The 26,742-nt window shown below is 35.9% G+C and overlaps 1 protein-coding gene across 2 annotated transcripts; it reads right to left on the bottom strand.

The window, feature by feature from the left end:
* Positions 1–104: 104 nt before the first annotated feature.
* Positions 105–26,742, bottom strand: LOC102499691 (cytosolic carboxypeptidase 3). Of its 2 annotated transcripts, none has more exons than XM_027770474.1 (11): positions 26,542–26,742; positions 21,987–22,149; positions 19,706–19,832; positions 16,932–17,032; positions 16,598–16,710; positions 14,720–14,780; positions 10,717–10,803; positions 8,633–8,690; positions 6,557–6,628; positions 3,472–3,700; positions 105–740 (listed from the first exon to the last, which is right to left on the bottom strand). In XM_027770474.1, the coding sequence occupies exons 1-11, from the start codon at positions 26,673–26,675 to the stop codon at positions 365–367; spliced, it is 1,521 nt and encodes a 506-aa protein (XP_027626275.1). In that variant the 5' UTR covers positions 26,676–26,742; the 3' UTR covers positions 105–364. The 2 variants fall into 2 exon arrangements, with proteins under 2 accessions (XP_027626275.1, XP_027626274.1); XM_027770473.1 differs by having other exon boundaries at positions 106–740; positions 14,720–14,783.

The following is a 26,742-nucleotide window of genomic DNA, read 5'->3' as shown; positions in this document are numbered from 1 at the left end:
GGTTGTTTTAGTTGAATGCATAAGTAATTTTGGAAGAAATTAAAAGATCAGAGATTCTTTTTTCATGTTGACAAAAATTAAATATAAATATTTAAGTACTTTAAAAGTTTCTATATTTTTTCTGGATTTAAGAATAACTCTGAAAGATGTTCCCACTGAAGAAGATGGGATATCTAGCATTTGCAGTTTAGTAAATGTATATGCATGTGCGGGGGGAGACTAGGGAGGGGAAAAAGGGGCCGGTTTTCTTTCTTTCTTTCTTTTTTTCTTTACTATGTAGGCATATGTTATCTTTCATCCATGGTTTTCCAAGCAGCATAAAGCTATATTAACTGTCTTCTTGGAACTTCAGAGGGAAGGTGGGTTATTCATTCTTATTTGGTTGCTCGCCCTTATTTTTAGTTAGATGAGGGGTTATGTGCTTAGAGCTTTGTTGGCTGGAATCTTCAGCTTTCTCTTCTCTAATATCCTCGTTCACTTCAAAACTTGAGGGAGCAGTCTCCCATTTACTGCTAAGAGGTTGCATGCCTTCGGTCTTTGCAGCCCAGATTCGAGAATGTTTTTTCCTCTTCTTAGGGCTTTTGAGAGGGGACACTTTTTCAAATGACCTCTGGGACATAGACTGGAAACATTCTGAAGAGGTTACTTCAAGATTCCTTTGGGCTATGAAAGGGGGATTTATGGGTGGTGTCCAAGATGTGCTGCTTCTCTTTATAGTTATGCAACTAGCTGCCTTTAGTCTAAAAAAAAAAAAAAAAAAGACGTAGGTGAAATTTTGTCTAATATATTCTTTTTTCTATTTTAAAATAATTAGTTATTGAATTCAATTTGTTATTATTATTTTTTAATTTGACCAGAGAGAGAAAGAGAAAGGGAAAGTGAAAATGTAAGCTGCCAGGTCCAAGACTTGAACCACGGTTGGCCAGGTGGGAACCCAGCACCTTTAACCACCATGCCACCTGCTGGCCCCTGTCCAATATATTCTTAATCTGTAGTCTCGGGTGTACTGTCATAGTATAAATCATATTTTTCCCCCTTCAGTGAATTTATCCTCCTTAAAACTTTTTATGTTTATTTATTCATTTCTTCCATGAATGAGAGATACAGAGAGACAGCGCCCCCAGTGGATCTTGACATATTGAACCACCCTGAAATCAGGCAGTCCTGGATCATGGTCATGCACGTGTACTCAGGGTAGTTTCTAGATGTAAACTCAGAACTTTCCAATGTGGGTCAGCCTTGTAGAGCATTGTGGTTTACCACTAGGTGACACCATCTGACCCCCATCCCTTAAGCCTTTTACCATCATTTCTATGAGAATAATCTAAACCTTCCATATCCAATCATTATTTTTCAGTACTATCCCAATCTTGTACTTCTTTGTTTTTTAAAGATTTTATTTAATTTTATTCATTTATTTAAATTTTATTTATTTATTATTTTGAAGTTGATCAAAGAGAGACACAAAGAGAAGGACAGTGAGAAAGCAAGCTGCCAGGTCTGGGACTCAAACCACAGTCAGCTATGTGGGAGTCCAGCCACCCCAACCACCATGCCACCTCCGGCCCCCCAATCTTGTACTTCAAAGGTTTGGAGGATATGTTTATTTGGCTACCTACCCTTACCCACCTTCCTGATATAATAGCCACGCTGGGTCTCATCTCCTTACCTATACATCTAGCTGAAGTAGATGGTTTCTAAAATTCCGTTTTGCTCTAAAAACCTACTCTGTTTATTCTGTTAGAATCAATTCAGTATACATGCTCTTCTGCACAGAGAAAAGCAGAAAATAAATACAAACAAAGAGCCTTGGTAGTTTTCCATTTCCTAGTTCTAGTCCCTTCCTAAAGTCTAGCCGAATTTACTTTCCCTCTGTTTCCATGAGTAACCTTGTATTTTTCAATAATTCTTATGCCCTCAGTACCTTACACTTAAAAAAAAAAAAAAAAAAAAAAAAAAAAAGACAAAACAAAACAAAACAAAAAACCCAAAAACTCTTAAAAAAGAAAAGAAGTAACACCTGTTCAGTGTTTTCTACATTCCATTCATTCGCCTCTCAGGATCTGGGGCATCCATGTACACGTGCCTGGTGTGCATTTAAGCCATTGGGTCTGGTACTCGAACCATGGTCGACTACATGGGAGTCCAGCGACACAGCGATCATGCCAACTGCTGATCCCAATATTTATTTAATTTTTAGTTATTCATTCATTTATTTTAATTTAACCAGAGAGAGAAAAACAGAAAAAATATGTCATGACATTTCTGATAACCCATTATTTTTAGCTTGTTACTGTCTTTCCTATTATTCCTTTGGGTTTTCTTTTGTTCTTTATCTTTAAAGAATATGGTCTTACTCCTTCTACTTTCCTCTATTAATAAACTAAAGTATCTCAGGTTAATACTTTTTAATTCCTGCTGCTCCCTAGGATTATAAGCTTTAAAAAACACCTGAAAAATTTCAAGTCATCCTATTATAATACTTTATTTAAGGATAATTTATTCTTAGATCCAAATTACTAAGTAGTTTCATGCAAATAATGAATCAAAAAAGGCCTAATAACTTACTCCTTCTTTCTTTTTTCTTCTTTCTTTCTTTCTTTCTTTCTTTCTTTCTTTCTGAGGCATTTTTGCTATAGGGCATGTGAACTCACTGGAGAGACAGACTGAAAGAGAAAAATCACCTGCCCCAGGGGATATGGCCGCACCGCAATCCCTTCTTCATTCTCCTCTTGGGATTTTGTGTATACACACACATGCTCCCAGTGGGAGTTTCAAGCCACTGAGTCTGGAACTCGAATCCCAGTCGGGCCATGTGGGAGTCCAGTGATGTAACCATGACACCATCTGCTGGTCCCACTCCTTCCTATTTCTTATGGCTTCAGCTTATCAAATGTAGTGTAACTAATACTTTTTTTTTTTTTTTGCCATAGGGTGTGTGCATTCGCCAGAGACAGACAGAGAAAGAGAGAGAGAGAGAAAGTGAGAAATCACTCCCCTCCCCCAGTGGGGAGGGCCATGCCACAATCCCTTCTCCTCCATTATTCTCCTGGGATTTGGGGCATGCATGCTCATGGACCTGGCATGAGTTTCAAGCTGCTGATCTGGGACTAGAACCATGGTCAGCCATGTTTGAGTCAGCATTTTAACCAAAATGCTACCTGCTTGCCTTGCTGATACCATTTTTAAAAACTTTTGTCCATTTCTTTTAAAAATTATTTTATTTAATTTTATTCATGTATTCATTTTTATTTATTTTAAGTTGACCAGAGAGGGACAGAGAGAGAGAGAGAGCTGCCAGGTTCGGAACTTGAACCATGGTCGGCCATGTGGGAGTCCAGCACCCTTAACCACCACACCACCTGCTGGCCCCAAAACTTTTGTCAATTTCTTAGGAGAATAAATTAATAAGACTTGCTTCCATAAAAAAGACTATAAAATAGCTAAAATGATAAAGTTGCATTGACTTACTGATGTTGGATTTGAAAGTTGGTTCTTGGATTGAACAATTGTTTTATTGGAGGGGTTTTCATGTTTTTAGGGTTTTGCATGACAGGGAACAAATACTGCAATATGTGAGCTTGAGCTATTCTTTTATCCCTGTAGATTCTTTTTTCATCATCTGTCCAATTTATGCCAGTCTTCTTACTTTGGAAAGATGTGCATTCTTTCATTTTGCTTTTTAAGTTGTGAGGCATATCTGGGGAGCAATCACAAAAATATATACAGCTATATTAACTGTTTTCATATGACAATTATTTATCAAGCATTGCATGTAGGGATTTGATCTAAAAATTTTGACATATCTGAAGCTTACATTTAGGAAGAAAATAAGCAGGTTAAATACATTGAATGCTATGAAATGATAAAGTTCACCAGGTACAGTAAAGATGGGAGGAGAATAGAGAATTCTTGGAGAGGGAAGGTCTTCGTTTTATAAGATGTGAAGACAAAGACTTCTCATGAAACTGAACATGTGATAGGTGTTAGCAAATGAGTCAGGCAGATAAAGGAGAAAAAACTTTAGGCAACAGTAAATGAAAGGCCCTGAGATAGGAGTGTGGTAAACACCATGACGCTGGTGGCTGAAACAACATTCTAAGTGGAACGTTACAAGATCTCAGTTTAGGTGGGTAACTTTGACTCAGCTGATGAGGGCATCACAGGCCATCGGAGGAATTTTTACTGAGTGTGAGAAGGGGGACCCCTGGAAGGCTTTGAGCAGAAGAGTGTCACAATCTGAGATTTTTTAAAAAAGCAGGATCATGCTGCTTACTGAGTTGAGAATAGAGGACGAGAGGCAAGAGTGAACGTGAAGGAAGATCTATTGGAAGACTTTTGAACCAAGCCAGGAGAGAGGGTGGCAGTCTGGATGAAGGTGGCAGAACTAGCTAGAAGGATGAGAAGTTGGTGGGGGAACTATTGATATATTTTAGGATTTTCCAAAGAACTGAGTATGACATGATAGAATAAGAGAGGAATCAGTGGTGGTACCAAAGCTTCCAAATTGAGGAAATGGAAAGATAGAAACATGGGGAGACCATAAGAAGAACATGTTAGAAATTCTTTCTTTATTAGATGATAGGAAAGAACTATTGTTTGTTTTGTTAATTTTAATAGTAGAGTACAATAACATATTTAAAAAAGTGTTTATCCTAACCCATATCCATTAGTATGGCTGCTATTAAACAACAAAAAATAATCAAATAAAAAGCAAACAAATATTTACAAACAAAACAAAACAAGAAAAAAAAAAGTGTTGGCAAGGATCTAGAGAGATTGGAAGCTTTGGGCTCTGCTGATGAGAATGTAAAATGATAAGGCCACTGTGGAAAACATGTTGTCTCTCAAAAAATTGAAAATAAAATTGCCATATGATCTAGCAATTTCACTTCTGAATATACGTCCAAAAGAACTGGAAAGAGGGAAAAGGTTTAAAATGGTTACCTTGGCAAGGCTGGAAAGGTTTAAAATGGTTACCTTGGCAAGGCCAAATGAAACAGTAGTAACACAACTGGACTTACATAAGGAAGATCCTGGGTTTGTGTCTAAGGACTTCCCTAGACATGCCATGTGTGTGTTAATACATACAACAGATTGCAGTTTGTGGTTTTACTATAATTTAAAAGAATATTGTTTATTTTTCTTCTCTTTCTTTTTTTCTTCCTTTTTTTCCTCCCAAGAGGGTGCTTGCACTTGCCAGAGAGAGACAACGAGAGAGAGGAGAAAGCATCCCTCATGGGGAATGTGCACAGTATAATCCCTTCTCTTCCTTTTCTCCCTCATTTTAGGATTTGGGCATGCATACACAAGTGCCTGGTGTGTTTCTCAAGTTGCTGGATCTGAGACTCAAACTGCAGGGTTGGCCAGGCGGGATGCAGCTACCTTAACCACCAGGTCATGGTAAACTGCAGGGTTGGCCAGGTGGGATGCAGCTACCTTAACCACCAGGTCATGGAGCTGGACCTGTTTTATTATTTTTTTTTTATAATCATAGAAAGGTTTAACTAGAACAAATTTAAGGCCTAGCACCATTGAACCAAGATACTAACTGAAGAAACAAAACATACAGGAGACACAACTTACCAGTGACACTATGAAAATAAACCTTTATACATTTTAGTATGTGTAAATCCAGTATGTTAGTATTTTAGAATAATTTTCAAAAGAACAAACACTAGAACAAATATTAAATCTATAGTCCAGAAATAGTAAATGAGAATAAAGATGACTTATGCTCTCATTAGATGGCATCTGCAGTATGGAGTCCAGTTTCATATAAGCTCAAGTGGTGAGAGAACTTGTAAAGTAAGATGGTAAAGGGCCTAGAACCATGGCATATTATGGATGGTTGAAAGAAATGGAAGGAAAGCTTTAGGGAAATAAATGATAGCTTTAAAAAAACACTTCACATCTATTATGTAGAGAAGATCTTAACAATCCTTCTCATTATTTCAAGGAGAACTAGGGAAAACTCAATTGAAATTGTTTAGTTCTAAAATTTCTTCACTATTTTATGTTATTAGAAAGGGTAGGTTAAGGGAGGTGAATGAAATTTACAAAGAAAAGTTTTTAACTCAAAAATAATTTTTTAATGCCATCATTCTCTAGCAATGGAATGAATGATACTGCAATTTACTAAACTACTTGTCCCTAAATGTAGTCAATCAAAGCTTGGATAAGCCTGGATCCTGTAATGAGTAAGTGATGAGATTAGAATTCTCTCAAGGTTTCTCGTCTCTAAGATTAGGTGAGATGAGAATAAAATGATTAGACAATGAAAAGAATATTCTTTTTTTTTCCCCCAGGCAAAATTGCAAGAAAGCAAGCAGATATATAATAAAATTCTACTGGTTTTTCTCTATATATTTCTAGAGAGCAAAATAAAAATCTGAGTTTTGAAATTTCTAGGAAGGTTAAATAGTTCCTTGGCTGTCTAAGTTTAAGATAATCTACTTTTTTGTATGTAAATGTCGATCATATGTTTATTATTATATTGCACACATTCAGATGATAGGTGACGTGACTACTCATTTCTATATTCTTCTTTACTCACCTAAACCTTGATTAGGTAACTGTCTTCTGAAATAATCAACTATAAAATCATCTGGTACATCCGACCTTGAATCTAGAGAGGATAGTAAAAGGTCATAGTGGCATAACAAGAACCCATTGACTCATTTACCTTTCTTATTTTTCAAAATAGAAAGTGCTAGCAAATAATGTGTATAAGAGTAGTTTAATTCAATGAATTAATATAAGCTGTCTTCAAATCTTAGAAATTTTTGTTGCATTTAAAAATGTCACACTTTTTGGGACGGCAATTTTATTTCTAGGAATTTATTATAAAGAAATAATTAAGAACACACACAAATAGAGAGTTATAAGGTTTTCATTTGTAGTTTGCAATTGAAAAAAACTGTAAATAAATTAAATTTTAAAACAAGGGTGGTTAAAGTTTCACTGATAGCATATACTTTGCCATCCTTTACTCACATGTAAAGAGATTTATAATATACTGTAATTTTAAATGAAAAATAAAGTTACAAAATAACATGAAGATTATGTGGCTCACTAACATGTAGTGTGTGTGTGTATATATCTATACATATATGTATAGATATAGAAAAAGGTCAAAAAACATATTCTTTTTTTTTGGAGAGATATTCACTGTAGGGCGCGTGCGCTCGCCAGACAGACAGAGAGAGACATAGAGACAGAAAGCGAGAAATCACCCCCCAGGGGGGATGGTCACGCCGCAATCCCTTCTCCTCCATTCTCCTCTCGGGATCTTGGGCACGCACGCACACGTGCCCGGCGTGAGTTTTAAGCCACCGGGTCCAGGACACGAACCGCGGTCGACTACATGGGAATCCAGCGACATAGCCATTACGCTAACTGCTGGTTCCAAAAAACATATTCTGCAATGTGATTTTACTTTCTTTTCCTTATCTTTATTTGTAATTTCTGACATCACATTTTTAACAAAAGGATATACAAAAGTTACTATAAAAAGTAACTGAATTCCTTGGCTGATCACTATTAGAAAGAATAATTAATTTAAAGTTCAAGTGAATTAACCATCTTTTTTTTGTTGTTTTGGAGAGGTTTTCACTATAGGGCGCATGTGCTCTCCAGACAGACAGAGACAGACAGAGAGACAGAAAGCGAGAAATCCCCCCCAGGGGGATGGCCATGCCGCAATCCCTTCTCCTCTATTCTCCTCTAGGGATCTTGGGCACGCACGCACATGCGCCCGGCGTGAGTTTAAGCCACCGGGTCTGGGACTCAAACTGCAGTTGACTATATGGTAGTCCAGCAACATAGCCATTACGCTAACTGCTGGTCCCCAGAATTCTCTCCTTTTCTTGGTGTGCCTTCTATCTCCATTTCTATTTTTAATTAGTTTGCTATAAAATAAACTAAATGGATATATATATATATATATATATATATATATGCATTTATGTATATTTAATTATTTAATGTCAACTTCTTTTTGCAAGTAGGTATAGTATAAATGTATAATAAACATATATGTGAATTAAATCATTATTCCAGATAAAATTAAAATATTGCTTAAGCTATATATGATTTCTCCCCCAAAAGATCTCAACTAAAAAAACAGTGATAAAACATGAGAAAAAAATACCAGAGATATTACAAAGTCAGATTCCCATCAGACTGCATGTTTTAGTAGAAACAAATGAATATTCTATCATTTAATTTATCTAACATGCTCATCCTCCATAAAATTATGAAATGAGAGTAACCAGACAACTTTCAAAACATAACATTCTTATACTCAGGAGAAGAACCTTTCAAAACGGTGGGGATAGCCTTCAAATGTGTGAACCTCTACCCACCAATAAAACTGGTTATTCCTTTCTCTGTGCCTCCTGGGAACCCTGAACAGAGTACTGGTATTGTACCTGTAACACCGTGTTTAACTTGTCTATTTGCTTTTCTTCCCTGATTAAAAGATGAGCTCCTGCAGGGAAGAAATGGTGTCATATATTTCTTACTATCACTAGCACCGAGCACAATGGTACACTAAAAAACGTGGCACAAAAAAAGTATGTGTTGAGCAAATAGGTTAATTGTTTATGAGAAGGTAAAAGCAGAACATTACCTTTCACATCAGAATATGATTCTTTGAGTCTCTGCAGTAAATGCCCTCTACCATAAGCCTAATGGAACACAGAATCAAATGGAAAATAATACTATGTAATACACATGAAAATGGGGCATATTTCTTATGGTTATGGTATGGTGAGTTTTCAACAAACATTCCTCATTTTAGAATAGGCTCTCATTTAGGTATAAAGTTAGGTTTAGAATGGTCAAACATATCTTACAAATCACAACCCTCAGTATCTTTCACACTACTTTTCTCCTGCATCAAAATAAGTAGAAGAAAATATTAGTATTGTTTTGAGCACTAAAGGGAGTATAACATTTTTCCACTTTACATAGAACTTACTTATGATGAGAAAGAAACAAAAACAATGTATGTTTATAACCTCACTTGAATTAGAAAATAAATCTGTGAAGATAGGAGTGAGGAAGAAAAAAAGGAAGAATGTGAAATGGGTGAAAATATAATACTATGTGAAAATACATAAACAGAATTGCAAAATTATGCTTATGTACAAAAGATAAAACTTAAGTTTTTTGAAGCTTGAAAAGGAATCCAGAGTAAGGAAGGACATGAACATATGACATTGCTTGTTCTCTTGAAAGGACTTGATGACATGACTAAGTTGGACTAAAATAACACATAAAATGCCATGGAATTGTGACTGCTAATGATTTTTTTTTTAATTGCCAGAGGGTATTTATTTGCACTAGGCAGAGAGACAGAGAGCGAGCACCCCCCAGTGGCAGGTGGTCATACCGCAAATCCTTTTCCTCTATTTCTCCTTCCCTTCAGGATATGGGGCACGCAAGCACTTGCTGTATTTTTCAAGCTGCTGGGATTAACGTTTGAACCAGGGTTGGTCATGTGGGATCTGACCACCAATGCACAGCACTTAAGCATAGTGTCTTGGGGCCAGCCTGTAACTACTAAACTTGGGTAGTCTGCAAATTATGGTGTGACCCTGAAAACATTCTAAATGCTTTTAAACTTTCGTTGCTGTATCTGTGGCTTATGGATATTATATAGAACTTTCTAAAAGGGCTTGAGAAAAGAAAAAGGAATTGACATTTTTGACATGTAATGCATATCACTTCACGATAAAAGTGGGCTATGAGTAAATAGCTAAAATCGACTCCCTTACAGGTATAATTGATTAGCAGCAAAAACTTGACAAAATTAGTATGAAAATGGAAGGAAAATATGACAATCAAACTTGATTATCAAAGCAAAAGAGAAAGAAAAGTGTTCTGGAAAAATTACACAAAGTTAAAAATAATGACGTGACATAAATCACCAGAATTTGTGAAGACCAAGAATGAAATCAGGCTGAAGGAAATTCATTTGTATAAGATTTCACTGAGTAAACTCTTGGTGTCATTTTAAGCCCTCATTTCTTGAGTGAAATCATGCTGTGAGGCATATCAACTTTTACATTTATTCCACTGGGAAATATCATCAGGCTAGTTATCTTATGAACATGATCTTCAATTTCTAACCATAGTAATCGATAATTGTTTCTGTTGAAAGTCTTAAAAATCAGTGATTGAGAGTGTCTTGGTAAGAAATAAAGTTAACTAAAATAATTTAAAAATAATTTACCAATACTAATGTATTATTTCAGGAACACACTGATATTTTACAAGCAAACAATTACAATAGAAAACCATCAGTTCAGGACAGTGAATTTAAGTTGCCCTCAGCCATTTACTTCAGTTAAAGATGAGATTGTTCACGCTTTTTGTCAAAGATATTTAGAAAAGAAATTTCAGGATCAGTTACCAGGAACTCCTACTAGCTTATAAGCACATTTAGAATATGTGCAACTTTCTGAAAGCATTTGAACAAATAAAAATTATTTTCCACTTGGGAATAACCAACCTTAAAAATAGAGTGTAATTTCGTAAGAGCTTTTAGAGCTTTGAGCAATAAAGATGAAAATACATTTAATATAAAGGAATTTATCATATTTCATATTACATACATTTTGCACAGATGAGAAAAAATGCTGTGTAGAAGACTTAACTATGATCACTTTTCATTATTCTAAAATTCCTTCCTAATCAATGAAGATTTACCTCTTGCTCTTCTGTAGCATTTTGGTTGCTTATAGTGGTAGAATTCCTTTCTTTTTCTGTTTTTAGATATTTTGTCTTGGCTTTTATCTAGGAAAATCATATTTAAAATCAATATATAATAAACACATCAAAAACAGTATATATGCAGACATAAAACTATCTTGAGATTTCTGCTTCTAAGAAGATGGTGAAGCACTGTGTATTTCTTCTATTATGTACAACCCAAAACACTAGCTATTATATACAAAGCAAATACAAGAATCTCTAAAATGTAGAAAGGAAGGGCAGACTAGCTAGGTATTTCAGGACAACAGGAGTGGCATGATGGTATATTTCTGGATTTTCTTTTTGCCTTGCATATCCCAGCCAGATATAACCAGAAATGCCAATGAGTACAGATATATATTTTTTTTTGAGAGGTTTTTCGCTATAGGGCATGTGCGCTCGCCAGACAGACAGAGACAGAGAGACAGAAAGTGAGAAATCACCCCCCAGGGGGGATGGTCACGCCGCAATCCCTTCTCCTCCATTCTCTTCTCGGGATCTTGGGCACGCATGCACACGCGCCCAGCGTGAGTTTTAAGCCACCGGGTCCGGGACGTGAACCGTGGTTGACTACGTGGGAGTCCAGAGACATAGCCATTACGTTAACTGCTGGTTCCTGAGTACAGATATTTTTTTAAGAGAGATTTTTCCTATAAGGTGCATGAACTCGCTGAGGAGATAGACTGAAAGCGAGAGATTACCACTTTGGGGGATGGCCATGCCACAACACCTTCTCCCCTCCTTTCTCCTCCTGGGGTTTTGGGCAAGCATGCACATGTGCTTGGTATGAATTTCAAGCCTCCAGGTCCTGGACATGAATGGTGGTCAGACATGTGGGAGACCAGTGCCTCAATCACTACGCTACCTGCTGACTCCATGAGTGCAGATTTTTAAAAACCTGTTCCCTCTAGCCAAGGGACCAGGAGAGTGGTAGCACAGAAAGATCAAACGCTTTTAGATGATACTGCTCTGCTCGAGCCTCATACCAAAGAAAAAACTGTGACACTCCACACTTACCCATGCAACAAAGGGTAGTGAGAGCTTTGACTTTCATCCTTGCCAGGCTGTGAAGAGGCACCACAACCCCTTTATCAGGGTGGTGTCAGAGAAGGCTAAGCAGGAGATTGGGTAATTAAACACATGAAAAGTTGTTCAACATCATTAGCCATCAGGGAAATGCAAAGTAAAACCACAATGAGATATCACAACACACTCACCAGAATGGTTAAAAAAAAGTGACAATACAAAATTTGGGTAAAGATTAACACAAACTGTATCATTTATATATTGCTCTTGGGAATGGAAAATCATACACAGAACTAATATCAATCTTTCCCAAACTACCAAAAAATTGAGAAGTGGGGATAATTTCAAACTGATTTATGGGTCAGAAATATTCTAAGCCACATAAGGACACCAGAGGAAAAAAATTACAGGTCAATATCCCTGACAGACACAGATGAAAAAATCTTCAACATAATACTAACAAATTGAATTCAACAGCACATTAAAAGGATCGTTAATTGGTGCTAGTGGGTAGAGTAATAGTTAGGGCTCTGGACTCCCACATGGCCAACCATGGTTTGAGTCCTGGACCCAGAGACTTGAAACTCATGTAGGGCGGGTGTGCGTGTGTGCCCAAAATCCCAGGAGGAGAATGGAGGAGGAGGTGTTGTAGTGTGGCTATACCCCTTGTGGAATGATTTCTTGCTTTTTCTTTCTCTATCTCTCCAGTGAGGGCATGTATCCTATAGCAAAAATCTCTCTTAAAAAAATCATTAACCATGATCAAATGGAATTTATCCCAGGCATGCATGGATGGTTCAACATATCTAAATCTAAAATGTGATACACATTAACAGAATGAAGCATATTTTGTATAGAAATAATTATAAAGTCATTTTCTGTATCTCAACAGATACAGAAAAATCATTTGACAATATTTGACATTCTTTCATGATAAAAACTCTCTCAACAAGTTAGGTAAAGAAGGCATGTACTTCAACACAATAAAGGTCATATACGACAAGACTATAGCTTTTCACTATTGTACTCAAGATCAGAAACAAAACATGGATTACTACTTCTATTCAACAGATACTGGAAGTCCTACCCAGACTAATTAGGCAATAGAAATAAAAGGCTTTGAAATAGGAAAGGAAGAAGTTAAATAGTTTCTCTTTGTAGACAACATAGAAAATCCTAAAGACTTTACAAAAAATTGTTAGAACTAATTTGTGAATTCAGTAAAGTTGCAGGATATAAAATAAACATACAAAAATCAGTAGCATTTCTTTTTTCTTCTTTTTAAAATTTTGCCAGAGGTGGGTGTGTGCTTGCTGGAGAGAGACAGGGAGAGGGAAAGCAAGAAAGCAATCCCCCCACCCACCCCAGTCCATGGGGAATGGCCATGCCAAAATCCATTTTCTTCTATTTTTCCCTCCTTTTGGGATTTTTGGTATACACATATATGTGCCTGGTGTGTTTTTCAAATCATGGTTGGCAATATAGGATCCAAGTACCTTAACTAATATGCCGTGGGCTGCCCAGCATTTCTGTACACTAACAACAAACTATCTGAATAGTAAATAAACTATATCATGTATAATAGCTGCAAAAAAATGTTATAAGTGAATTTAATCAAGGAGGTTGCTATGATTAGAGTAAGTACCCCCAAATTAATGTGTTGCAATTTGGCTGTGATGGGATTAAGAGAGTAAAAACTTTAATCTGACGATGGTGTTAACAAATAGGGCCTTTGGGAGATTAGGATTAAGGTAACTGAAGTGGGGCACCCATGAAGGAATTCTATCAGATTTATAAGGAGATGGAACGAGACACAGAAATCTGTGTTCTTGCTTTGCTCTTGCCCTCAACATGTATTGCCCTCAGATCTTTAATAGGAAGACCCTAAGCAGATGCAAATCCCTGACCTTGGACCTCCAAAATCATAAGCTAAATAAACCTCAGTGAAATAAATCACACATTTATATATTCCTGTGGTTAATGGAGTGTTAGTGAATATATTGTAAGGGGTGGTTGAAATATGATTGCTAGGAGGAAATGTTGCTTTAAATGAGCTTATATTGCTTGGTCTTCCCTCTTCCACTCCTAGTTTTCATCACAGGACACTGCCTTGGATGATTTCTGGCATAAGGAGAATGAGAAACGTGTGAACCATAACTGAACTCAACCTGCAGCCTGAAGGTAAGATAAGCTGACCCTACCCAAGTCTACTGGGGCCATCCTGCAGATCCATGAGTGAGAAAATAAAAGGTTGTTGTTGTAAGACACTGAAGTTTTGAAGTTATTACCCCTTAAAAAACAGCTAACATACTTATCTCTTATCTGCTTATCTCTAAGTTCTTAAGTATCATCTTTCAAATTTGGTAATTCCTACCCCAAACTGCAATTTCCACCTAAACTTCTTATTTATCCTCCTGCTTTGATCTCCTTAGGCTCCTCCCCCCCCATCTAACACATGTACAGTATTTTACTTATCTCTCTTGTAACATGGATTTCACTGAACCAGAATATAAGTTAGCAAAGGGAAATATTTTGTTTTATTTCATTTCGTTTAGTGCTCTAGGCAGTACTTGATACATAGTTGAAGCTTAATATATATAGTTGACTGACAAATGTATAAATGAATATTAGAATAGCAATCAGGTGATGTACATTTGGCTACCACCTCTGTCACTAGCAAACTGTGTGGCTTTTGAGAAGTTATTTAATCTCTTTAGATCGTAACTGTTCTTGTCTATAAAATAAGGGTGTTAAAAATAAAAAAAATTTAAGGTTAGAAAAATTTATGATTTAAAATATGCACATAATTAGAAGATAATAATTATTACCATACAATAATTACCAATTACAAACCTTTTGTCCTTAATTGTTAGTCATAGTAAGAGTACCTACTTAGCATATCCAGACCATAAACAAGAATTTTTAATCATACCTGAGAAGTTAGCTTGAGAAGATAAGTCTGAGAGTCGGAATCTGAACTGTCAGAGCCTCGGCTGCTACAAAAAAAATAAATAAATAATTTTTTTTTAGTGTACAGAATGTTATGTTGGCATTTTAAAATTTTATCACATGATTGTTTATAGCAGCTTTAGTTATAATTGCCCATACTTTGAAGCAACCAAGATGTCCTCCAGTAGTTGAGTGAATAAATAAACCAAGGTATATTCAGATGATGGAATATTATTTAGTGCATAAAAGAAATGAGCTATTAAGGTGTGAAAAAACATAGAGGAAAATTAAATCCATACTACCAAGTGAAAGAAGTCAGTCTGAAAAGGTTGCTATTGTACAATTCCAAACTATATGACATTCTGGAAAAAAACAAAAATATAGAGACAGCTAAAAAGAGCTATAGATGTCAGGGATTAGGAAGAGGAGAGAGAGGAATAGGTTGATTCCTAGGATAAATTTACACAGTGAAAATTCTCTATATGACACTATAACAATGAAAACATTTCATTATAAATTTGTCCAAGTCCATAGAATGTGTATTACCAGGAATGAATCTTAATGGAAAATATGGATATTCGGTGATAATAATGTGTCAGTTTAAACTCATCAATTGTAACATATATACCACTCTGACAAGGAATGTTGGTAATGGGAGACACTATGCATGCATGAAGGTAGAGAATATATGGGAAATATCTATGCTTTATGTTTAATTTTGCTGTGAGCCTAAAGCCACTCTAAAAATAAAGGCTATTAGAAAAAGAGAAAAAATAAGAAACAAAAGGTTATGTATCTTTTATATACAGTACCTATACTGTACACAGTAATGCTTATATTATTTGAATAAGATAATAAATCAAATGAAGTCTTGATGAAATCTGCTTAAAATAATATGCATGGGAGAAAATTTCCCCCATTATGGTTGGAATTTTCTATTGAGAATTAACAGTACAGGATATTGTGTGTTTTGTTCTAGATAACTGGAATAAGATGAGTATCATAATAAATCAAATCACGAATTTTTTGGTATCCCATTGCATATAAAAGTTATATTTACAGTATACTGTAGTCTGTTAAGTATGCAGTAGCATTATATATGAAGAGACAATGTATATACTTTATTTAAAAATACTTTCTTGATATAATATGCTAACAATTATCTGAGTCTTCAGTGAGTTGTAATCTTTCTGCTGGAATTACAATCGCAATTTTAATATAATCTTTTTAAAAATAATTATTTATTTTATTTTATTTATTCATTCATTGATTTTTTTTTTAATTTGGCCAGAGAGAGACAGAGGGTGAGAGTGAGAGAGGAAGTGAGAAAGCAAGTCACCAGATTCAGGACTCGAACCCTGGTCGGCCATGTGAGAGTGTCCAGCACCTTAACCACCACACCACCTGTTGGTCCTAATTTTAATATAATCTAATGCCCAGTTAGTATTCAAATTTCCCTGATTGTTTTATATATACAATTTGTATGTATACACATATACCTGTAATACCCTAATATGTAATATCCTAGTATATGTCTGAGATAAAACAAAATGCTTGCAGTATCCTTATATGCATACAAATATGCCTGCAACATCCTAGTATTATAAAGAGCATGATAAAACTAGCATTACAAATTACACTATAGTCATGTTTCACACAATGGTATTTCAGTTGATTATGAACCACATATACAATGGTGATGCAACAGGCTATACTATATAGCCTACGTGTGTAGTAGCTATACCATCTAGACTTGTGTATGTACATATGATTACACATTGACAGAATTGTCTGATAACATATTTCCCTGAGTGTATTCCTGTCATTAAGAACTGTACTTCACTAGATGGTCTTGACTTACCTAGACTCTAGATCAAATGTGATTTCTATCAGAGAATTATCTGAATCATCAAAGACTTTCTCCAAGTTTATACGTTTTTGCATTTCTTCTAATTCTTTCAGGCACTGATAATACTAGGGGAGAAGGAGAAATTATTTTATTATAAAATAAATTTCTTAGTTAATCTAATTCAATATTTAGAGACTCCTGGAACAATAATTATTGGGACATTAAATACCAAAACCCTCAGGAAACTTTAAGATATTAAAAAGAAAAAAATTGCTGTAGACCCATAGGTAGGTTATGTTATCTGATTGACAGGAGTTTGATGGATATCCAAACAGACTTTGCTTACCTTTGTCCGGTCAGGATCACAGTAGTCCAAGAGAGAATCACAAAAATGATAGCCCATCGACTCCAAGTCTTTTGTGTTGAAATGAGTGCCTCGTTTATTACCTAAAACATCAATAAGTTTATCCACCCTTGAGGATGAGTTAATCATTTTTCCTTAGCAGGTAGATCTTCCTTGCAACACAGAGTATAAACCAAACATTGATATGATCCCATATCTCATCTTGTGGATTTTTTCTCTAGAGACGACAGTTACTTAACAGTTTATTGTTGACCATGTTTCTTTTCCACCATTTGGACCAAAACTGACTTAATACATATTAGTCTATGTTGTAACACAGAAGAAAAGCAATATGACTATTAAGGAATATTTGATTATCTTTTTTCCCCCTAAATTCTCAGAGGGCACATATGCTCACCAGAGAGAGAAGAGAAAAAGAGAGAGTGAGAACGAAAGACAGAGAGAGAGAGAGAGAGAGAGAGAGAGAGAGAGAGAACGAACTCCCCAGTGGGGCATGGTTATGTTGCAATCCATTTTGCTCCATTTCTCCATCATGTCAGGATTTAGGGCATGTATGTACATGTGCCCAGGTTTTTTTTTTTAATTGAATTTTATTTATTATTTATTTAATTAAATTTATTATTATTATTTAGTAATTAAATTATTATTACTTTTTAATTTGACCAGAGAGAGAAAGAGAGAGGAAGGGAAAATGAGAAAGCATGCTGCAGGTCTGGGACTTGATCTGTGGTCAGCTATGTGGAAGTCCAGTGCTTTAACCACTACACCACCTGCCTGGTCAACCCAATGTGTCTTTTAAGCCACTTGCATTGGGATGCAAACCATAGTCTGCCATGTGGGATCCAGTTCTCTTAACCACTACACTGTAGGGCTGGTCAATTATAAATAGACCTAATAATCACTTTGAAAAAACCTTGGGCAAAGGTTTTATGAGAAAATATTTTCATTACCATGATATTGGTTTCAAAGAACCTTAAAAACTAGCTAGAAATTACATATGTGGATTTTGAGCACTTTCCTTTCAGTTTATACATTTTCTGACAATGTGACAATTTAAAATGGAAGTACAGAGCACACTTCTATTTTTAGTTCAGTGAGCCAAATGCTTTTATTTAAATATAAATGAACAAAAAAATACCACCTCAATCTATTTGGTCTTGAAAATAGCAAATAAAATATCCAATAAAAATATATTTTAAGTGCATTAATTTTCCTCAAAATCATTAAGAATCTCCATTTAAAACATCTGTAGGTAACTCCTTCAAAACAATAAAAACAAGCATCTGAAGATTAGTTTATGAAAGAACTAATATGCATATTCTAGCTATATGATGAAAATAGAGGGAAATGATGAAATAGAGATACCATATAGTGGATGTTTATTTATCCTATTTATAGAACTGATTAAATATCAGGCTTTTTTTTTTTGAGAAGTTTTTGCTATAGGGCACGTGAGCTCGCCAGACAGACAGAGACAGAGAAACAGAGAGACAGAAAGCGAGAAATCACCCCCCAGGGGGGATGGCCACACTGCAGTCCCTTCTCCTCAATGCTCATCTCAGAATCTTGAGCATGCACGCACATGTGCCTGGCTGGAGTTTTAAGCCACTGGGTCTGGGATGCGAACCGCGGTCGACTATGTGGGAGTCCAGTGACATAGCCATTACGCTAACTGCTGGTCCCAATATCAGGTGTTTTTAAAAGTTTCTTTATTTCTTCCATTAGTGAGCAAGAGAGACAGAGAGATAAAGCAAGAGTGACTGTGCTGTTTTGGATGTTTCCCAGCAGTATCCGAGTGATTTAGTTTGTTTCCATGCCAGCATTTGGTATTGTCACCATTTTCTCTTTTAGCCCTCCTGATACCTGTGTAGGTCTTAAAATTGGAATTTCCTAAGTGGCTAATGCTGTTGAACACATCTTCGTGTACTTACTTACCATCTGTATATCCTCCTCACTGAGATGCCTCTTCATATCTTTTGCCCATTTGTTAATTAGATTGTTTATTTTTTACTGTTGAAGCTTGAGGGTTTCTTTAAAACTTTCGAAGAAGTATTAAATAGTTCTTTGTTAAATAAGTGGTTTTCCAATATTTTCTCCTCCCAGAATTTTTTTTTTTTTAAGAGAGATTTTTGCTATAGGGTGTGTGCACTCACCATAAAGACAGAGAGAGACAGAGAGATAGGAAACAAGAAATCACTCCCCAGGGGGGATGGCCATGCCGCAATCCATTCTCCTCTCAGGACCTTGGGCATGCACACACACATGCCTGGCATGAGTTTAAGCTGCCAGGTCCGGAACTTGAACCGTGGTCAAGGACATGGAAGTCCAGTGACAAAACCATTACACCATCTGCTGGTCCCCCCAGAATGTTTTTGAATGGGAAGGAAGTACTATCACATTGTCTATATTATTAATTATACACTTAAAATAAATTTTTGGTGGAGCCAGCAGGTGGTGTGGTGGTTAAGGTGCTAGATTCCCACATGGTCGACTGCAGTTCAAGTCCTAGATAGGGCAACTTAAATAAATCACATTGGGTGCATGAACATGTGTGCCTAAAATCCTGACAGGAGAATGGAGAAAAAGGATTGCGGCTTGGCCATCCCCACTGGGGGATGATTTACTTTCCCCTCTTCTGTCTTTCTCCAGTGAGTGTATATTATCTATGGCAAAAACCTAAAAATTTTTTTTTATTTTTAAAAATATATATTTGGTTAGAAGTTTTCAGAGCTGTGAAGGAGAACACTTGGTCTTACCCAGAGTAGATCCACAAAAGGTGGCCTCCATGGTAAAGCTATTCCTGATTCCCATTTTCCACATTACCACCCTTCCTGTTCCTTCTTTGCTCTTCTGAACATTAAACTTGCAAGCTGAGAATGAAAACTGAAAAGAAGCAAATAAAAATGAGGTACATTATTTTTCTGGTACTGTACCTGTATGCTTATTAGGAAAATGCAAAGGAAAAAGTAGTTGTGCAAAATCTGTAAATCTCACTAAAGTCTCAGAAGCTACTTTTATTTTCTGACCAAGGGAACTCTTTTTTTTTTTTTTTAAATTTTAAACAATTTTTTGGAGAGGTTTTTGCTATAGGATGTGTGTGCTCACCAGAAAGACCAAGAGACCAAGAGACAGAAAGTGAGAAATCACCCCCCTGGGAGGATGGCCACGCCGCAATCCCTTCTCCTCCATTCTCCTCTCGGGATTTTGGGCATGCATGCACATGTGCCCAGCATGAGTTTAAACCACTAGGTCCGGGACTTGAACCACAGTCAACTATGTGGGAGTCCAGCAATGTAGCCTTTATGCCATCTGCTGGTCCCATACATACAGATATTTTAATAAGAAACATTTAAGAGAAAAATTGGAAATTAAAGCCCTTACATTTTAAGTGAACTTTATATAATGTGGAAGAGCTGTTTAAATACCAGACTGGTTATTTGTAGTGTTCAAGAAAGCAGTCTAGCTCATCTACGGCACAAGGGGTTAGAGACCTAATATCCTAAGAAATACATCAATAGACAGATATTAAAATATTTTTTTAACAGGGATCTTTTTCTTTTTCTGAGAGATTTTTGCATAGGGCATGTGCTTTCGCTTGAGAGACAGACAGAAAGTGAGACCCCCCCCCCCCCCCCCAGGGGGGTGGGCGACACGGTTCTCCTTCATTCTCCTCTCAGGATTTTGGGCACACATGCACATGCTCCCGATATGAGTTTCAAGCTGCCATGTCTGGGACTTGAACCATAGTCAGACATGTGAGAGTCCAGTGATGGAACCATTATGCCATCTGCTGACCCCAAAGGGATCATTTCATAGGCATAACAAACTATATATAAAAGTACTGACAATGTCAATTCATAGAGGAATAGCTGCAGGTTTGGCGTACTTTCTCTTATCTTTCTTTCTGAAGAACTGAGTCCTATTTGGTCAGGAAATCTGTACTTTCTATAAATAGCTCTTCTTACCAGACCAGTCTTTTCTCTTTATCTTTATGTCTTTGGAGTCCAATTATCTCCAGAAGACAATGTGTACTTTCAAAGTCCTTTAATAATTGAATTGGCTGGATAAAAAGCTTATGTGTTAAGTCCACAAAATTTTTTTTTGATATTTTAAATTATTTTCTCTAAAGAATGATAAAAACCATTTTGACATTTTGGTAAATGAGTGGCTCTAACATTTCCATAGCATATGAAGATAATAATATACTATATTTTTCTTTCTCATTCTAATTTCTGTATGTTTTTTTAAAGTATTGATTACTAAATTGATTTTACCCTGGTAAAATTATAATAAATATTTTAAAGAGAGTATTACACATTCCTCAAGAGCAAAAGTTTAAACGTGTGTAATTTAGATACTCAATAAATATTAAAACAATGCAAAATAAGATCCTCAAGCTGACTAATGAAAATGACTAATCAAGGAAACTTTCAAAAGGCAAATTGTGGATAGTAAGGTGGTAGTATTATGAGCATTCTTCTAGTCTGGTCCATTGCTAATAACAAAAATACCTGAGTCAGAGTATTTAAGAGAATAGATGTTTATTGAGCTCACAGTTTGGACATCCAAGGTCCAGGGACCACATATGGTAGATTTTCCAGTTGATGGGGTCCCAAGGTCATGCGAGGTGTCATAGGTGAGGGAACAGGAGTGGGCATCTGTTTGTTCATATGCATCCTTGGTCTCCTTCCCTCTCCTTATAAATACACCAGGAGTCAATCAAAGGGGACCCATGGTAATCACCTAATCACTTTTAAAGGTCCCAGATTTCAACACTGTAGCTGGATTAAATTTCCCTCTTAATACCTTCTCAAACAAATCTCAATATATGAATGGGGGTGGGTACAAACCATAGCATGCTTTTTTATTCATATTTTCAAATTATGGGTCACTAAACAGTTCCACATAGTTGCTTTCTTATGGTCAACTGTATAAACCAGTTAAAATAACTGAAAAGCAGTTTACGATTACCTATAACACTATTTCACATGGGCAACATTTAGTAAAGGAAAAGTTAAAATCTTAAAAGATGCTTACTTTATTCGGACAATTTTTGCTGAGCATAAGTGGAAAGATTCGTTGTTGTAAGTACAACCCTTTTGATTTGTCACTCCCATCACAGCCATACATGAAGATGTTCTCTTTCCTACTATGGCCATGAAGATCACAATACAAAATAACCTCTCGTTTCTCCATCAATCTGCCAATAAGAAAAAGGATAAGTTATTAGGTTTTACCTCTGCATATGTCTTCTATGAGTACAACTATGGATTTATATGTGTAATATTCAAATAAAAAACTTTTATGTCCTAGTTTTCAATTACCTTCTCATCTATAACATATATTAATATTCATTTTTAAAAATCTGCAATCATTTTCTCTTAACTATTTGTAAAATCTGAATGTTGGAGATTTCCATTATAAGACCTAAATTTACCCTACTTTTTAAGTTTTCTCTAGTTGTATGTCTCTGCTTTATTCTGGTTTTCTGTTGCACAAGAAAATAGCTCACTCCTGTCTTTGCCTTACCTTTTACAGATTCTGACTGGAATTGTTCTTTCCTCATCTTTGTAAATACAAATACAACCCCCCGTCCTTCAAAATCGACTTCATGTCTCACTTTCTCTTTAACCAGTCAAGCCCATAGATTTTTATTATTCCTGTAGTACTTAATATGAGTAGCATTTACTTGGCACTTACCCAGGAAAGTTTTCACATTTTTGATAGTTTAGCATGTTGAGGTTGGGGAATGCCTCAAACCTAGAACTGTGCTACTCACATAATAAGCACTCAAATATTTATTAAAAATAAATAACCAGCAATTAGCGTAATGGCTATGTTGCTGGACTCCCACGTAGTCGACCGCGGTTCGCGTTCCGGACCCGGTGGCTTAAAACTCACGCCGGGCACGTGTGCATGCATGCCCAAGATCCCGAGAGGAGAATGGAGGAGAAGGGATTGCGGCGTGACCATCCCCCCCTGGGGGGTGATTTCTCACTTTCTGTCTCTCTGTCTGTCTCTGTCTGTCTGGCGAGTGCACGCACCCTATTGCAAAAACCTCTCCGAAAAAAAAAAAATTGAGTGCCTACTGACTTGGCATTAAAGTCAATTAATATTTAACTCTTGATTAGTGTGGTGATTAAATACAATTTTGAGAAAAATGGTGTTGAAGTTTAAAATGGTCTTCTGGTAAACTTATAATACGTATTTTAGGGGCCAGCAGGTAGTGTGGTGGTTAAGGGTGCTGGACTTCCACATGGCTGACTGTGGTTTGAGTCCCGGCCTAGTGGCTTGCCTTCTCACTTTCTCTCTCTCTCCCACTCTATCCTTCTCTGGTTAAATTAAAATAAATAAATAAAGATAAATAAAATAATTCTTAAAAAATATATTTTTAAAGACATTACTACATATTCCTAAAGAGCTCAATCAATTTTTTGTATAATTAGGAACTCAATAAAAACAATTAAAAATAAGCCCCTCAAACTGATTTAAATGACTGACAGAGGAGGCTTTCAAATGCTAAAAAAGTATCGATAGTTGTATTAAGGTGGTAGGATTACGGGCATTTCTGTCTTTAAAAAAATATTTTCAGGACTAGCAGTTGGTGTAATGGCTATGTCGCTGGACTCCCATGTGGTCTACCGCAGTTCAAGTCCCAGACCTGGTGGCTTAAATTTTTGCTGGGCACATATGCGTGCATGCCCAAGATCCTGAGAGGAGAAAGGAGAAGGGACTGAGGTGTGGCCATCCCCTCTGTGGGGGGAGGGGGTGATTTCTCGTTTTCTGTCCCTTTGGTTCTCTCTGTCTTTCTGGCAAGCATACGCGCCCTATAGCAAAAAAATATTTTCATGAGACCAGCAGATGGCATAATGGTTACATCACTGGATTCCCATGCAGTCAACCACAGTTCAAGTCCCAGATCTGACAACTTAAAACTCATGCCAGGAGCATGTGTATGTGTGCTCAAAATCGAGAGAGGAGACTGGAGGAGAAGGGATTGTGGCATGGCCATCCCTTCTGGGGGGTGATTTCTTGCTTTCTGTCTATTTCTTTCTGCCTCTTTGGCAAGTGCACATGTGCCCTATAGCAAAATCTCTCTAAAAATATTTTCTTCATACTTTATGAAGTAGTCCTATATTACTTAAATAATCAAAACTGCATATATTATCTGTTATAACTGGAAGGATAAATAAATATTAGCAACAGCATTTATAATAATATGTAATATATTAGTTACAACAAAAATACTAAAACCTAAAATAAAAACATTAATTTAAATTTTAACTACAGTGAATCCCATTTGAAATCTGTCACTTTTATTAATTTATTACCCTTTTCTTAGACAACAAAATAGATTATAAAGTATGAATATCAAGTTCATATGAGTCATGCTGTACATTTTTAAACCCCAAATTCTCATTTTAATAATCTTTCAATTTCTTATAAGCAAGTCAAAAGAAATATTTACTTCTAAATAATTAATTTCTAAAGAAATGTTATTACTTCTGAAGTGAAACAGGCCTCGGAATCCCTAATCTTAAATTAACCTTAGAAACAGTTTGGATTTTATTTTTACTCACAGATAACTAAAATACTCTAAGCATCCTATACTAAGATCTAATCTATCCTTTTCTAATATGCTTTAAATATACTTACCTACACTTAGAGCTGCTCACATACGTGGCTGACTTCTTATTCCACTTAACTGCCTATAATTAACTGCATTAGGATATTTCTTTCTTGGAAGTCTTTCTGAAACTTACTGAATAGACTCCTACCTTAATATTCTTACAAGGCAGCCTGAGGAGAATTGGGACATCTGAAATAATTTCATGGAGACAAGCAAAGGCATTCTGGCCTATAATCCATCATGTGCCAGATCAGGGACTCTCATCATCAAAGAATATTAACTGGACATGATAAATACTCTACTAAGCATCCCAGTGACTTGTAGATATAAAATAGACTTTACTTTGGTATAATTTTAGATTTATACAGAAGTTGCACAACTAGGGGAGTTCTTGTATACGCCTCGCTCAGTTTCCCCTAAGGCTAATATATTATATAAACATGCTACATTTTTTTTAAATTCAAGAATTCAACAATGGTTTGCTACCATTCATTACACTCTCAACTGTTTTTTGGATTTTACTAATTTTTTCACCAGTATCCTTTGTCTATCCCAGAATCCAATCACAGATACTACATTGCATTTAGTCAACTCTCTTTTGATTGTCATCTCCAGAAAAATAGAGATGTTGAAGGTTACTCTTTTGCTATTTAAACTTTTCTAAATAACTTCAAGGAATCCTGGAGTCCTTTACAAGGGGTATAAAACCAGAAGTTTCGTTCTTTTTGTGGGATTCTACACTTTATTCTCTATGTTCCTAAGCAGATAAAAAGATTAATATGAAAGTGAAAGTTGAGGCTGAACTAAGACTGTTGGAGCCATGCCAGGTATTTGTAAAATCTGTCAGCTCCTCTCATGAGGTATTGGAGGTATTCGTGGGGTCCTGAGCTTTGTAATGGTTCTGCGCTTGCCATTGTTGAGTACCCTGGAAACAAGGCTATAAAAAGATACGTTCTCTGTAATAGTACTTGTTATTGTAAAATTTGAATAATCCTAAATCATTTACGAAGAGGTTTCACATCTCTGACTTAACTAACAATTATTTTTTTATTACATTTGAGGAAACATACCAAATGTACTTGGAGCTTTCAATGTACCAGACCTTATTCTGAGCACTTTAGTAATAATTTTTTCATTGAATCCTATCACTTTTAAGGTAAGTATTAATATTCCTATTTTATAGATGACCAAAAGAGAGTCTTAGATTTTGAAATTGCATAAATCCACAGTTAATCATATTGCAAGGATTTGAAAGTGATATGGCTTAACTTCGAATGCCATGCTCTTATCTAAAAATGTTAAGGGACTTCAGACTTGGAATTGCTATTTTCTGACTCTAATCTTTTTACTGTAGCACATTGTTTTTGATTGTTATTACATGAATCTATCAAGGAATCTATCCATTCGTTCAAAAAAATAATGAAATGTTATGTGCATTTTACCATTCTAGATTCTTTAGAAATTTAAAGCTATTCAATATTTCAAGGGACAAATAAGATTATTATGCATGAAAGTTAATTATGTAACTTGGTTATCACAAGACTCATAGAACAATTTATGACCAATGCTCTGTGGTGCTCAGAATAAAGTTCTGTGAGATGTAATTAATTTTCACATATGAGATTCAGGATCCTATTGTAAATGTCTGTGTTTCCTTTAGCTTTAGCAAAACAAAACAAAACAAAACAAAACAAACAAAAAAAACCAAAAAAACCCCACCCCCCCAAAAAAATTTTAACTATTAATTTCACAGAACCATCAAAACATTCCACATTCTATTTCATTGTTTAAGGGTAGGCTACTGAATCCAGTAACAAAATGAATCAGAGTTGGGAAGAAGGGGGAAAATATACTTATAATTAAATTATCTTAAGAAAAGTTAAATGAGTGGGATTGTGGAAGCAAAATTCTTGCTACCAAATTTACTAAATAAGCGGAAGACTAATTTGAGACTTATTTTACCTATGGATCATGTTCCGGGTATACCAAACAGAAGGAAAAGATTCCTTTAGGAGTGACGTGTAGTTACGGTTTAAGTCACGTCCAGCTAAAGAACATCGGTAATTTCCCACAATCACACCATCTGGATTCAGCATGGGCACCACCTTGAAGATGAAAGTGTCTCGAAGCAACTGTGCATCACTTGAGTCCCCTAAAATATAA

The sequence above is a fragment of the Tupaia chinensis genome, unplaced genomic scaffold (assembly GCF_000334495.1).
Source record: "Tupaia chinensis unplaced genomic scaffold, TupChi_1.0 Scaffold000140_1, whole genome shotgun sequence".
NCBI classification, from domain to species: Eukaryota; Metazoa; Chordata; class Mammalia; order Scandentia; family Tupaiidae; genus Tupaia; species Tupaia belangeri.
This window is presented reverse-complemented; position numbering and strand designations above follow the sequence as displayed.